A 14,432-nucleotide genomic window follows, 5' to 3' on the forward strand; every position below is an offset into this window, starting at 1 on the left:
GGACGCGATGGAGAAGGAAAAGTGAGAAAAAAAAGGAGATTTAATTTAGAGAAGTGAGAAAAAATTGTGACAAGAATGATATCGTCTATGAAGAAAAAAAAATATTTAAAATGAATGAAAAAAAAAACTACGAAAATGGTAGGAGAAACTATGAGAAATTAAATAATTTTTTTTAATACAACATTTAAGTTTATCTCCTGTTTTTTTTTACATAAATAAAAAATTATAATAATTAAATCTTGATAAAGAAAAAATAAAAAATGCAAAATATAGTAACTGTAAAATGTAGCAAAAAAAATGGATGATTGAAAAGGAAAAAAAAAGAAGCATAAAAATCAAGAAGCAATCCAAATAAAAAAAAACGATAATTAAGAAATAGTATTTAAAAGTTCTTAATGACAAAATGGCATTTTTTCCATAATTATAAAAAATAGTTTTCAAAAAATATTGTTTTTGCCCTTTGACTCTTTTTTTTTTGTTAAACTGAACAATCACATTTTTTTTTCTTTGAGAAGCTGGAGTGTCCATCGAGCTGAGGCGCATTTTAATAAAAATAATGGAATTACCAGAAAATAAAAAAAAACATCTTTTTACTTATTCTTATAGAATCATGGATTTCCCGCAATTTATTTCTTTTGTGGCGTTAAAAGAGAGAATTAGTTTGGTTGAAAGAACGTTGAGGTTTGGGGTCGATTCTGGCAAAAATCTTTTATTCTTACAATATGAAAGATATTAAATTTTTAGTAGGTACCTATCATAGAAAATTAAAAGAAAAAAATTACGGATTATGGGTTCGATTCTGACAAAAATCTTTTTGTTTCTTAGAATTTGATTTGAAGACGAGTTTTTTTTTTCTATTTTTTATCTTGCTAACTTTTCCAGAAATTTTCAAAGATTTTTTTGGAGAATTTGTGAATGAGAAAATTTTTTGTTTTCCTTTGCTATCCTGCGAAGAAGGAATCAAAAAAAATTTTTTTTTCAAAAATTCAAAAGATCTTGTCGTGAAAAATAACCCATTGTGAAGGTATTTTTTTTGTTGAAATTGATTGTTTTCTTTTTTGATGAGTAATCTTAAAACTGCAATCATGAATGGAACCTAAACCAACCCCCTGTACTTACAGAAAACAGACCTGATCAACTACTTACAGGACATTTTGATTTTTTTTCTGCATTTAAGTCGTTAATCCGAATCTAATCCCATCTGGGTGGAGCTTAAATGCATTCTTAGTGTTTCTTACATAGAGAATTCATCAATCGTGAATCGAATTTGTGAATCATAAATGAGTGGTAGCCAATAAAAACACTTTGCTAAAGCTGAATGAAAATTATAAAAATGAATTTTGTTGTTCCCCAAAATCTTTTTGATACAATAAATAAAATAAAAATACCAGCATTTATAATTTTATTTTATGTTTTAATCACTATTTTTATTTTTTAAGACAATTTTTTTATTTACCTAATTAAAAAAAAAATTTTTTGACAGTAGTTCGTTTATTTTACTTTGGATGAAACATTCGCACTGATGTTTCGTCGTGTGAATTTTCGCTAGATATTTTAGCCGTTTTAGGCTTATGAACAAAACAGATAATGTGACGTCATTATTTTCATTTTTGGATAAACTTTGCAGGTTTTTCCCATTTATTCCTTGTGGTAAATGGTAAGTCTATTCGTCTATTTCTTATTCTTTATTTTCTACAAGATGGATGTTACTTTGTTGGTTATGATAACTTTTACGTGGGTTACGTGTTATTCGTGAATTCAATTGGCCCTTCATCAGATACCTTACAAATTAAAATTAAGAAAAAAAAAGTTATGGCTATTTTGTAAAATTCTTGTAAGAAAATGAAGAAAATGCTAAAATATTACAAAAGAAACTTTAAAAAAAAATCCGTAATTTCTTTTATTTGAAGCCATTTTGAAAAAATTAACGTTAAGAATTGGAATTGAACAGATTTTCATTGAAAAATTGACATTTTGATTTTTTTATTTAACTTAATCAACTTTAACTCAATTTTGTTTAAAGTAAAATGATTAAAAAAAACTACATTTTATTCACGAAATATAATAAGTATAATAAAATGAATAAAATAAATCTGAATTTAATAAAAATAAAGTTCCCGCAAAATGAAATACCCGCCAGATGGCTCCACTTCGTTTTTAATCGGTTTGCGTCGTTTTTATATGCGCCAATCAGATTTCCACACGAAAGTACAGTAGATCCCCCAAAAGTGACACAGCATTAATATTTTCCGCATTTTATCGTGATTCTCCTGCAATTAAATACGCCGGAATTCCCATAGGATCCATCGGAATTCCCCAGGTGAGCATTGAATCCTACAAATTGTGGGTAAAATCGTCTTTTTCGCATGTGAAAAGATTTATTTTGTTTCGGCATTTGGGGGGATCTGTGTGTCAATCGAGGTCAATCTGTTGCTTTGCCACGTTCCCCCAAAAAGAAGTTTTGTCCCTCCACCACGGTATTTCATCCGACATTCGCGATATTTCACCGTACCGGGCAAGATCATTCGCGTGGCCCAACTCACCATATTTTATTTGTGTGCTTGTAGCCCTCCACACCGGTCGGATTGACTCAACTTAACACGGAAGTGCAAGAAAGGAAGAAGTTTTCCCCGCATTAACCATGAAGTTCTTCATGCTCCTGGGAGTCCTGGCGGCTCTTGTGTGTACAATTCACGGCGAAGAACCAAAGGAGGAGGAAGGTGTGCTCGTGCTCACGAAAGACAACTTCAAGGATGTCACCACCAACAATGACTACGTTCTAGTTGAATTCTGTAAGTAGCAAAAGCCCAAAAGAATCTCCCCCAGAGCTCCCTTGACCACGGGCAGGGATTCTCCTTTCCATATCCGGTGGATTTTTCCTGTAGGAAAAGTGCCACAGTGTGCATCTCTTGGGTCATTAACCCACGCACTTTGTTGATTTTTCTCAACATTTAATCTCTTCTGAGGCACCCTGTTACCCCCTGGAGAGCCTCAGGTAATCCCTTGAGGTCCTTGCATAGAGAATCTCCCAATTTATGGGGTATTTCATCATTAAATCTCACCAGAAAGTCAATCCATATTGCTTTGTGCGAAGATGACGTGTCAGAAATTCCGGCGACATCTTTCTTCTCTATCATCTCGTGCCACGCTCGTCTTGATCTCTTTCTCGCTCTCTCTCTGTTTTCTTCATTTTCTCCCTTTTCTATTCTCTCTCATCGCCATCTAATAATTTTGTGGTTGTCTTCTCATTTGCATTTTCTATCCATTCCCCCAAAAAGCCCCTTTGGAGACGTTTATCATTTAATTTAGAAAAAAAAATCCTGATTTTCTCGTTTTTTTCACTTCTACTCTCTATAAATAAAACGTGAAGAGAGCACGGCGATGGCAGCGCCCCCCGGCGAATGCACTTCCCGGCAAAAGTTCAAGGGCGTACGAAACTTTCTCAACGGAAAATTCATTTCCCGGATTATTATTTTTTTTCACTTAATTTCCTCTGAAGGTGCTTTGCAGGGGGAATAGGTGAGAGCACCCCCATTTAGAGCATATGTGTCAAAAGTAGCGTAGCAGGTGCTCCAAAAAAGCATGAATTGCGTCCGTGTTATCAGTGAAACGGGGTACATTTTGCGGCATTTCAGCCGCACTTCTTATCAATGAATTTTTGAGACATAGAATGGTGCTCTGATAACCACATATTTGATGAAGATTGTTGATCGTTTTAGGGTCACAACAACCACGAAAATACAATTTTTCTTTGAAAATTTACCATAGCGCCCCCATTTTGGTTGAATTTAGAATTTTTTGTAGCTCCTTTGGTTTCAAAAGAATCCTCTGCTTGGCTTCTTGAGTGGGTAGTTCATTGAAAAAAAAAACTCCCAACTAGATTCTTATCAGGCTAATTGGGGAGAATGTGTATGAATCTGATAAGAAAATATCAAGAAGTTGACAAGGGTCTGTCAAAAGTTCGTAAAGACATTTTAGAAGAAAAAATATTAATTTTTGCATCAAAATAACGTAAAACTAGTACGTTATATTAATTTCTGGAACACAGAAGTCGAATAGATTAAATAAAGCAGCAGTTATTAGCAATTTGAACGTTTGACGTTTGTTTTATAACATTTGACGTTAATGTTTGACATTTGTATATTCTGACGTTTTTCTTCTAATATTTGACATTTAATTTTTTATGTTTGTATTTTTCAAACGTTTGACGTTTCTTTTTTAACGTGCGACGGGTGGTTTTCTTAATATTTGATGTTTTTTTCAATATGTTTGACGTTTTTCTTCTGATTTTTGACATAATTTTTGACGTTTGTCGTATTTTATCCGACGTTTGACATTTGATTGTTTTCTTTCTAACGATTAACTCTTAATTAAATTTTTTCTCTAATTTTTGTTGTTCTTCTTTTAACTCATATCAGAAGTTTTTTTCTTAACGTTTGTTTACTTTCCTTCAGTTTTCGATACTTTTGACTAATGATAGTACTGATTGACAACAGAATAAGTGGTGTTAAAAGAAAACCTCTGATTTGTGCTGTGCCAGATGCATTTCTAACGTTTGACATCTTTTGCAACTGTGACGTTTCTCTTCAATTATATTTGACGTTTATATCTCTAATATTTGACATCTATCTTTTGTGACATTGTCATTTCCTTTCTAAAATGAAATTTCTAACATTTTTTCGTTTTTCTTACGTTTTTGTCTTTAATTTATTTTTATAACGTTCGAAGATTCAAATGTTTTTCATTAGATTTAAAAAAAAAATGTAAAATTGTAATTTCGGGTAAAGACTATTGTTCAGAAAATTAGTCTTCAGATCAGAAAAATCTTCCGTTTGATCAGAATAATGGGTGATGTTTCATTTAAACGAGTAACTAATCAGAACAATATTAATTTAATTAATTTTTTTATTCCAATGTCAAAATTAGCAAAAAAAAAAAGCTTTGCAATGCTGTTACGAAAAAAAAGTATTTTTCAATTGCTTCCTTTTTTTAAAATGTTGACAAATAAATAGTGTTACATAGGACATATTTGACAACTTTAAGTAATCTGAAGAAGGTCATAAAGTTACCGAAACGTCTTCAAAAAATATTCTTCTAATTTTAATTTAATCTATCTTTCAGTTTTTCATTGAATTCTTTTTCACAAAAAATATCTAAAGACATATCTTAATGGTTTTTAAGGTAAAACTACTGGAAAGTCTAGACAGGACGTAGCAAAAAACCGTACATCCGGTTTTTTTAAAGTGTCCAAAAAAGTAGATACAAAGCCACGTCTTTTATGACTTTTCCTGGATTTATTGCGCCATTGTTTAGTGAAATTTTTTTTGTTATAATTAGAAAATTGATAAGAATTATTTTATCAAAAAAAAACTTCTTAATTGTGACACGTTCTTCACTGCCTATGTGGTTAATTTTTAGAATTGGTTCTTGTTTAAAATTCTTCTTATCTTTGTACATATTTTCGAATTCCCAGACTTTTAAAAATTCAAAAGAATAAATCTTCAAATAAATAAAAAAAATATTTATTTTGGTTCTTTTTCTTTTAAACAACCCTCCCATCCGAAGTAGAAAGTCTGTAGTCACAAGGGGACTACTAGACTGCAGTCTTGAGGCAAGCCGGTTGCCTTACAGGAAGATCGTGTTCCGTTTCAGGAAATCAGTGGCCCCAAATATTTATTTCGTATTTTTGTTGTTGTTGTTAAAGATGCTCCTTGGTGCGGACATTGCAAAGCGCTGGCGCCTGAATATGCTAAAGCCGCCAAGACATTGTCTGAGCGTGAGTCGAACATTAAATTGGCAAAGGTAGATGCCACGCAAGAGAGTGAATTGGCCGAAGAGCACGGTGTCCGTGGGTATCCAACACTCAAATTCTTCCGCAAGGGTAGCATTATTGACTACACGGGTGGTCGTCAAGCTGATGACATTATCACGTGGTTGACGAAGAAGACTGGACCACCAGCCCTTGAGTTGGAGACCGTTGAAGCTGCTGAGAAGTTCCTCGAGGAGAATCAAGTGGCCGTTGTGGGCTTCTTCAAGGATCGCGAATCCGATGCTGCAAAGAATTTCCTCGCTGTTGCCAATGGTGTGGATGAGTATCCATTTGGTATTACCAACAATGAGGATGTGTACAAGAAGTACGAAGCAAAATGCGGGTCAGTTGTGCTCTTCAAGAAATTCGACGAGGGTAAGGCTGTGTATGAAGGTGAAACGGACGAGGATGCATTGAAGAAGTTCATCCTTAGTGAATCAATGCCACTCGTTGTGGAATTCAATCATGACTCCGCTCAACGTATCTTTGGTGGTGAAATCAAGAATCATCTGCTGTTCTTCCTGTCCAAGGATGCTGGAGAATTCGAAAAGTATGCCGTACCCGTGAAGGATATTGCCAAGGACTTCCGTGAAAAGGTCCTGTTTGTTTCCATCAATTCTGACGATGAGGATCATCAGAGGATCCTTGAGTTCTTCGGCATGAAGAAGGATGAAGTTCCCGGGATGCGTCTTATTCATTTGGAAGAGGATATGGCCAAATACAAGCCAGAGAAGAATGATCTTTCTCCTGAATTTGTCAAACAATTCGTTCAGGACTTCCTCGATGGGAAATTGAAGCAGCATCTCCTGAGTCAAGATATCCCTGAGGATTGGGATAAGGAGCCCGTTAAGGTGCTCGTATCAAAGAACTTTGATCAAGTTGCCTTTGACAAGGATAAGGATGTTCTTGTTGAATTCTATGCTCCATGGTTAGTATGGAAAACAAATAAAATTGAAAAAATTCATAAAAAAATGTCTTTTTCCTTGATTCTGTAGGTGCGGACATTGCAAACAGTTGGCTCCAATTTACGACCAACTCGGTGAGAAGTTCAAGGATAATGATAAGATTGTCATTGCCAAGATGGATGCCACAGCTAATGAGCTAGAACATACAAAGATCACTTCCTTCCCAACACTCAAATTGTACAAGAAGGGTGACAATAGCGTTGTGAACTACGAAGGGGAACGAACTCTCGATGCTATGGCGAAATTCATGGAATCCGGCGGTGAGACTCCATCTACGACCGAAGATGTAAGTTTTTTTTATTTCATTAATTTTATTGTCTATTCAAAAAAACTTTGCACAAAAGCTCCGCCTACTAGATTATAGATTCTGATCTGATACGCAGCCTTTCTCCACAATTGTTTTCTCGGCAGCCTAAAATCAAATACATCAAATATAAAATCTTCGAATAGTTTTCGATAAATATATGTCAAAATTCGGCTCTAACTCGAAAACGGTTAAACCGATGTTGATCAATTCGGGGTCAAATGAAAGCTCTCAATAATCCCCGAACATAGAAAGTTTTAAAACGATTGTTTAGGGGACCAAAAATTCTGAAACAAAATTTTCAATTAATTTTCGATGAATATATCGAAAATCGACTACAACTCGAAAAGAGTTTAATTGATTTTGATGAAATCGGGCACAAGTGACATATCTCATTAAGCCCTAAAACTTTCTAATATAGGTAACGGAAGTTTCAAAAGTGACTACTATGGGGCCTAAAATCAAATACCTCAAATATGAAATATTCGATGATTAGTAGAAAAATGACGTTGAACGAATCGGATTGAATGAGCTTTGGGCTCGCCGGAAGCATCGTTGATAAGAAAAATTGTGTCTAGAGAAACACAAAGATTTAAAAAAAAATCTTCGATTATTTTTCGATAAATGTCTCGAAGATAGACTATAACTCGAAAACGGCTTAAGCGATTTTAATCAACTTGAGTTTAAATGAAAGCTCCCAAGAATCCCTATAACTCTCTAAAATATCGAAAGTTTAAAAACGATTGCTAGGGGGCCTAAAATCAAAAACAAAATTTCCTATTAGACTATTACTTTATGTCTCTGTGAGAAAAGGTTCCTGCGGGAGTTGACTAATTTTTAAAACCTTTTAAATTTCTCAACAGGATGAAGATGCAAAGGTGGACGAACCAACGGTGGAGAAGGATGAATTGTAAACAGACACAAAACACACACACTTCCGAATGCGCGCGAGTGGAGAGGGATGATATTTTGTGTGAATGTGCGAATTAAGAAACAAAAAAAATCATTTAAAAAAAACAAAACGTAGACTTAACGTGTGAAAGTGAAGAGGATAATATCTTCCCATGAAATCCCTGAAAATTAAGAAATTTATCCCACTCGCGGAACCTCTTTCCCTTCACCATGTTCCTTCTTTTTTTTTTAATTGCTCTCCACCCTCCCAATTATCTTGATTCTACTCTAAATATTAATTACATTCATAATAATATATTTGTTGTAAGTCTTTTTGCATGAAACGAGGAAAAAAAAACACAAAAACCATTATAAGCTATGAAAGAAAAACTTAGAAATTTTATAGAGAGAGAAAAAAGATATAATTTGTAATAACAGCGCAATGTTGGAGACTGCTAAATGAAGGTGCAACAACAAAAGGAAAAAAACGATTGAAGGGTGAAAGAGGGATCTCTTCTTACTACCTATATTTTTTTAACAATTAAAAAAAAAAACATTTTCATTTAAAAATCGCTATCTTGGCAGTTTTTTTCGCGTGGGAAATTCTTTGCAGGAAACTCCTTTATTTTTGCAAGGAGTTTGCAGTGAAGAATGCCTATTTTTGGAATCAATTTATTGTGTATTAAAAAAAAAAGAAAGAAAATATTAAGTGTTACTAACATTCCTTCACTGCAGAGTACTTTTTTTTGATATTCTTAACTTATTTTCTTTGAAACGAGGATCGTACAGAAGGGGGTAGTCTTGTTAGAGAAGGGACTGCACCCCTCTGGCATACAGAATGGAAGCACAAGCTAGAAATGTCTAAAGAGAAATAAAAGGAAAAAAAAGGTCTGTAAGCGATAAATAATGCATTTGTAATGAAGATGAATAAAGAAACAAATGGGAAAGAGTTTTAAAAAAAATATTGATTTCTTTTTTGCCCCCATTTCGTGAAGGACGTTCTGAGCGTTCTTGCAGTGGAATAATTTGTTGGTATTTTACAGAAATAAGATGAAAAGTAATTAAAAATTCATTTTTTTCCTAATGAACTTGAACCTGTTACGTTTGAAGTCTCTGTACTACACTATTAGTAGTAAAATGGATTTTATTGATTTAAAAAAATAATATTTTATAAAAAAAAATTTAAAAGAAATTTTCCAAACCTCCAAGCACTGAGAAGAAATCCATTTTATAGTTGTAAGAATTCTATAGGTAAGAGTTTCTTTTTAATTTTTTTTTTAAGTGTTCCGATTGATGTCTGAGTCGAGGAACGATATTTGTGCATCAGGGCTATAATTCGCGCATGCACCAGGCGATGTACGAAGAATCAGATCCCCTGAAATTTTGAGCTGTTTGAGCCAGCAGCCAAAACTTGAAAAATTCTTATTTTTTTCACGCCGCCACCGCAAATGCTCTTATCAAATCAAGCCGCAGCAGCTTCTGCACAGCTAGGGGCTCTGATGAAGATCTCACCAGTTATTTTCATACGAGGAATCTGAGGGTGGACAGAACAAACTATAAAAAAGAAGAAACTTCAAGACGACATTTCTTTATAAACATTTGACAATCTTTCTTCGAACGTTTGATGCTAATTTGACGATTTTCCTTTAATTAAGATGATTCTTTTTTTTAATAATTGATGTTTTTTAAATCTGTTTTAAGGTTTAAATTTTTTTTTAAACTTTCGATGTTGCCTACACGTTTGAAGTTTTTTTTTTATAAAATTCTGAACGATGTCCTGAAAATCGCTCTTTGTTTCTAAGTTTTCTTTCTCTTTGCTAATGTAAAATTCATTGTAGGTAATATATTCCCTTTCTTCCTAGCCTCTGAGGAAGGCACTGACTTATGCCGAAAGCTTTGGCAGAATTATCTCTTTTCATTATCTCACCTTTCCTTTATTTTTTATAATAATTTTTCAAGTATTATCCATGAAAATATTTTATTTTACCTCTAAAAAAATCTAGACATCCTGAATTTTTGGGAGATGTTCAGAAACTCAATAAAATCGACCCTGGATTTTCCTTACGAACCTCTCAAAAATTAGGAAAAAATAATTTCAAACAATTTAAGAAATCTCCGAAGCTTTTAAATTTTTCCATGTACCGCTGCAACTACGTTAGAATAGTGATAAATTAATTATAAAATAAAGAAGATCCGTGAGAAAATGGAAAATATACGCGAATAGACAATGAATGACGTACTCTTCTCATGCTTTCTAACTCCTCAAATCAAGCTTTGCGGAAAAATCGATGGAAATATCAATTTCAAGGATTTCCTCAATGCAATGCAAGAACGTCGTCGTCTCTGCTCAGCACGTGATTCACGCGTTTCGTTCGACTTGTTCACGATTCAATTCCACACGAGATGATGTCCCTGAAGGAGTCCTTGTGTGTGCGCAAAGAGAAGAATCCTTCGGAAATTCGTATCAAAACTAATTCTTTATTTATACAATTTTAGTTAAAATTGATTTAAGTTTGAGATGGGATGGCGAGCAGTCGAGTTGCTCCTGTCCATGAGATAAAACTTTAATTTTGAGATTATAATTCACTTTTCCTGGAAGCGCAGAATACGCGTCAGCATGGTGGTAATACAGGGAATTTGCTTTTGTTGGTGCATTGCCTCACAATCGGGGGTGTTGGATTCAAAATCAAGCGCCACACGTTGGCAGACGAACGTTAGGAGCGTGAGGAGATCATACTTCGTTCCACTGGTGGCGAGCTCAGAGCACAGCGACTGAATGAACCAGGACCCTTTGGTGGTATTGCGCCACGAATAGAACCCCGGAATGGTGGAGTAGGCAATGAGGAAGTCAGCATGCGTTGGGATGCGGTAGGACATGCTGGAGACACTTCCGGAATCCGTTTCAGTGCGCTGAAGGAGCGTCACACCACCATCCAGGCGATCCCCCTGGCACGCCTGAATGAAGAAGAGTTTGGGCTTCCCGGCAAGTGTGGGGCATCGATCAGCCGTGAAGAATGACCAAATTGAGTCGAGATTGTAATTCTGGTCGCGTGCATAGATACTCCCGAATTCCCCGTGCGAAAGGATTGCAATGAGAATGCAATCTTCATCCGTATGATCAGCCTTAGCGAGCTTCTCAATTTTCGCATGAATCTCCTTGAACATGTAATCCTTGCAAATCTCCACGCTAAAGTGCAGCTTCTTCAGGCAATTGGCGAGATTCTCAGCATCAACATTTGTCCCAGCTCGGGGTTTAAGTGTTTGATTCGTGAAGGTTTCATGGTTAAAAATCACAGCCATTCCGCGCTTCTTGTGCTTCATGTTGTATTCCGATGCATACCGATCAACGGGCATCCATGCAGGGCCACTCTTTGTGTTATTCCTATAAGGAAAGGAACGAAAAAAAACGTCTTGAAAAGGGATGAAAAAAAAATTCCTGGAAGACCCTTGTTGGTCAAACAAAGAGCCTGGACAAACACGCGGGGATTTAGGAGTCACTCCACTGGGATACTCACTCGTGAACACCCCAGGCGTCACCCTCATCACCACCCACGGAATTTGAGTTGGCATAATCACGACTATGCTTATTATTTTCCATGATTTTACTGAATTTCCACAGGCAAACACAATTTTACGAAAAACCCCAAGCTCCAAGCCAATTAAATGCCACCACCAGCGCCTCTAGTGGTAATTTTCAAGGGCATGTTTCAATTCATCCTGCAGAGGGCGTAAACATACGCCTCATATGTTTTAATTGAGGTTATGTTTGACTAAAAAAATAATGAATTTGGTGAAGAACTTTCTCAAAATTGCCGGGAATTTGCAATCCCGAGCCCCCATACATTGTTCAGCTGTTCTGGGGAGCTACAACTATGGCCCAAGGAAGTTTGAACAGTACAACAAAACAATCTTCCCTCCGGAAGAAGGTGTTGTCCGGCCTGCTGTAAGTACCCTGAAAAGAAGTACTTTTAGCCATCCCCGAGAGGCTCTAAAAAACTAATAAATCTCAATGTCTTCTCAGTATGTTTGTCACGTGAAGAAGAACATCCGGTACAGCCCAACAAAGATGTGGTATGTGGCATGTTTGGTACGTGGAATGTCTGTGGATGAGGCTGTCCGGCAGTTGAGCTTTGTCCTCAAGAAGGGCGCAAAGGACGTCAAAGAAGCCATCCTGGAGGCACAGCAGATGGCTGTAGAGCAGCACAATGTTGAATTCCGGAGTAATCTCTGGGTAGCTGAGAGTTTTGTCGGCAAAGGGAAGTACTTCAAGGGGATTCGGCGACATGCCCGGAAGCGCATGGGGGAGGTCGAATACAAACACTGCCACTACTTTGTACGCCTGGAGGAGGGTCCCCCACCGGAGAACTACTACCCCGCCCCATTGAACCCCGAACAGCAGCTCGACAAATGGATGGAGCAGATCAGACGAAGAAAGATCACCGGATCTCTGTAGTTATTTACGTAAAACACATTTTTTGTAAAAAAAAAACAATAAATTAATAAAATAGTTAATTACACAAAATCCTAAATATGCCCCTTTAGTGTTAGCCTAACGCCGGAAATTGGGAGATTTTTCTCTGATTCCGTATCAGTGGCTGATCCACTTCTATACTCCATGTGGGTGTAGTCAATCTCCAGGCAGCGTCCTTCGTTCTTCATGAGAATCTTATCAATTTCCGATGAGACGGAAACATTTGCGAGTAGTGATGCCATTGAAATTTTTGGTTTTCCCGCATCTTTGCGCTTCCTGCGTGGTCTTTGGGATGCCCGTGGAGCTTCTCGGGGCTTGTCTGTGTGAATTTTGGCCATGTGCAGCTGAAGTTTGCGTTTTGTTGACAACGTTGCATCGCACACAGCACAGGGATGTCTTTGGTGTTCGTGCACAGACCGAATGTGTGCCACAAGATTGGATTTCCGCGTGAAATCCTTTCCACAGGCTTCACACGTAAAGCTGGGTTGCTCTCCACGTTCCCTGTGGATGACTTCATGACCACGTAGGCGGTGTTTTGTGGAGAATTCCTTCCCGCACGTAGGACATTTAAATGCATTCCGATGCTCTCTGCGTCGATGAGCCACCAATTCCGTCCAATTGTTCACCTCACCATCACACTGGGGGCACTTGATGCGCCTGTGGACAATTGTGTGATTCCGGAAGGCTTTCAAATTGATGAATCCCTTCCCACAGATGTCACAATTGTGTGGAAATTGCCCTGTGTGCTTCATTCGATGCCTCCGAACTTGATCCTTCCTCCGGAATGTTTCGTCGCAATCCCCGCACTTGAAAACTCTTGGATTCTCATGCTTTCTCCTGTAGTGCCTCACCATGTTACTCCTTGTTGTGAAAATCATCCCACAATCAGGAGCTGTGCACGGGATCTCTTCGGATTCAATGACTTCATGCGATACCCTCACGTGTCTCCGCAGATGATCACCAATTATGTAACTCTTTTTGCATCCTTCCACCTCACACGAGTACTTTTTCTGCAACAATTTATTAATTCATTAAGATAAAGGGGCCCCAAAATGGGGTATTTTGACTTACAATGCCCGTGTGGGTGAATAAATGTCTGTCAAATTCATTTTCTCTCCGGAATCCTTTACCACAATTTTCCCAGGGGCATTTGTAGTTACTTCTGGATGTCTTTAGCTTTCGTTCTTGATCAGGAGAATCCTCAACATCTTCAAGTTCACTGGTCATGGTGCACAATGTGCGGTCACCAAAACAAATCACATAACCTCAATGAAAATTTTGCTGCCAGCATTATGAAGTTGGCTTCGAACGAAAAAAACGCTGACTTCCGATACCACATAAAAATCGCGCGCTAATTCAAGGAAATTCTGATAAACCGGAGGTGGAGGGAAAAACATGAATTTTTTCTCATTTCCACGGCATTTTCATTTAAAATAAGTGATGGTGCTATTACGGAAGCGTCGGCAGGGCTCTACTAACACTGAGTTCAGTAAAGTTTGACTTGAAACTAGTTTGGGAATGCTATAACAATCTGAAAAAAAACTCTCTTAGAAGAACCAAGTTTCACTGCTGTGGGCCCCAGGCCACTCGAACATTAGTGGGGATGAAATGGCAGATGAGCTAGCTAGAATTGGATCTACTTAACAAAAACCTGATAGGGCCAGAACTCGTTTTTGGTTTCGCAGCTAGTTAATAAACATCGCATCCGGGAATGGGAGTTCGAAAACAGAACAAACCACACTGGAATTCTACTAAGGGGACGAAACAAGCTAAAAAGTTCTTCGGAACGAGCCTACCAAAACACCCTGAAATTAAAAATCTGAGTAGTGTTTCTTAGAACTTACGCATGATTCGCAACGGGCCACGGCCCTCTGAACTGCATGCTTAAAAAATTAGGCAGGTCCGACACTGACGTTTGCAGATTCTGCAATGCCGAGCTGGAGACTGCCGAACATCTTCTCTGCCAGTGTGACGCTTTGGTCCACTCTAGGC

The 14,432-nt window shown here is 37.0% G+C and overlaps 4 protein-coding genes across 8 annotated transcripts; 2 read left to right on the forward strand and 2 right to left on the reverse strand.

Annotated features, from left to right (window-relative positions):
• The first annotated feature begins 2,192 nt into the window (after positions 1 to 2,192).
• On the forward strand, positions 2,193 to 8,931 carry LOC129795025 (protein disulfide-isomerase). Of its 5 annotated transcripts, none has more exons than XM_055836037.1 (5): positions 2,194 to 2,320; positions 2,568 to 2,792; positions 5,705 to 6,737; positions 6,805 to 7,060; positions 7,942 to 8,931. In XM_055836037.1, the coding sequence occupies exons 2-5, from the start codon at positions 2,642 to 2,644 to the stop codon at positions 7,990 to 7,992; spliced, it is 1,491 nt and encodes a 496-aa protein (XP_055692012.1). In that variant the 5' UTR covers positions 2,194 to 2,320; positions 2,568 to 2,641; the 3' UTR covers positions 7,993 to 8,931. The 5 variants fall into 5 exon arrangements, with proteins under 5 accessions (XP_055692010.1, XP_055692012.1, XP_055692013.1 ...); XM_055836038.1 differs by having other exon boundaries at positions 2,306 to 2,477; XM_055836035.1 differs by lacking the exon at positions 7,942 to 8,931 and having other exon boundaries at positions 2,193 to 2,320; positions 6,805 to 7,682.
• A 1,496-nt stretch (positions 8,932 to 10,427) lies between these two features.
• On the reverse strand, positions 10,428 to 11,651 carry LOC129795073 (caspase-like). Its single transcript, XM_055836105.1, has 2 exons — positions 11,485 to 11,651; positions 10,428 to 11,351 (listed from the first exon to the last, which is right to left on the reverse strand). Exons 1-2 carry the CDS (start codon positions 11,565 to 11,567, stop codon positions 10,553 to 10,555), a joined length of 882 nt encoding a protein of 293 aa, XP_055692080.1. The 5' UTR covers positions 11,568 to 11,651; the 3' UTR covers positions 10,428 to 10,552.
• A 48-nt stretch (positions 11,652 to 11,699) lies between these two features.
• On the forward strand, positions 11,700 to 12,498 carry LOC129795095 (39S ribosomal protein L22, mitochondrial). The gene is made up of 2 exons (XM_055836131.1): positions 11,700 to 11,912; positions 11,991 to 12,498. Exons 1-2 carry the CDS (start codon positions 11,751 to 11,753, stop codon positions 12,420 to 12,422), a joined length of 594 nt encoding a protein of 197 aa, XP_055692106.1. The 5' UTR covers positions 11,700 to 11,750; the 3' UTR covers positions 12,423 to 12,498.
• Positions 12,422 to 13,734, reverse strand: LOC129795054 (oocyte zinc finger protein XlCOF26). The gene is made up of 2 exons (XM_055836081.1): positions 13,512 to 13,734; positions 12,422 to 13,450 (listed from the first exon to the last, which is right to left on the reverse strand). The coding sequence occupies exons 1-2, from the start codon at positions 13,665 to 13,667 to the stop codon at positions 12,494 to 12,496; spliced, it is 1,113 nt and encodes a 370-aa protein (XP_055692056.1). The 5' UTR covers positions 13,668 to 13,734; the 3' UTR covers positions 12,422 to 12,493.
• Between the last annotated feature and the right edge of the window lie 698 nt (positions 13,735 to 14,432).

This window comes from Lutzomyia longipalpis, chromosome 4 (assembly GCF_024334085.1).
Source record: "Lutzomyia longipalpis isolate SR_M1_2022 chromosome 4, ASM2433408v1".
NCBI classification, from domain to species: Eukaryota; Metazoa; Arthropoda; class Insecta; order Diptera; family Psychodidae; genus Lutzomyia; species Lutzomyia longipalpis.

Coding starts and splice junctions, on each gene's coding strand:
- LOC129795025 (XM_055836035.1), top strand. CDS start 2,642: ATGAAGTTCTTCATGCTCCTGGGAGTCCTGGCGGCTCTTGTGTGTACA. Junction 2,793..5,704: donor CTACGTTCTAGTTGAATTCT/GTAAGTAGCAAA, acceptor TTGTTGTTAAAG/ATGCTCCTTGGTGCGGACAT. Junction 6,738..6,804: donor GTTGAATTCTATGCTCCATG/GTTAGTATGGAA, acceptor TTGATTCTGTAG/GTGCGGACATTGCAAACAGT.
- LOC129795073 (XM_055836105.1), bottom strand. CDS start 11,567: ATGGAAAATAATAAGCATAGTCGTGATTATGCCAACTCAAATTCCGTG. Junction 11,352..11,484: donor GACGCCTGGGGTGTTCACGA/GTGAGTATCCCA, acceptor CTTTCCTTATAG/GAATAACACAAAGAGTGGCC.
- LOC129795095 (XM_055836131.1), top strand. CDS start 11,751: ATGAATTTGGTGAAGAACTTTCTCAAAATTGCCGGGAATTTGCAATCC. Junction 11,913..11,990: donor AAGGTGTTGTCCGGCCTGCT/GTAAGTACCCTG, acceptor ATGTCTTCTCAG/TATGTTTGTCACGTGAAGAA.
- LOC129795054 (XM_055836081.1), bottom strand. CDS start 13,667: ATGACCAGTGAACTTGAAGATGTTGAGGATTCTCCTGATCAAGAACGA. Junction 13,451..13,511: donor TATTCACCCACACGGGCATT/GTAAGTCAAAAT, acceptor AAATTGTTGCAG/AAAAAGTACTCGTGTGAGGT.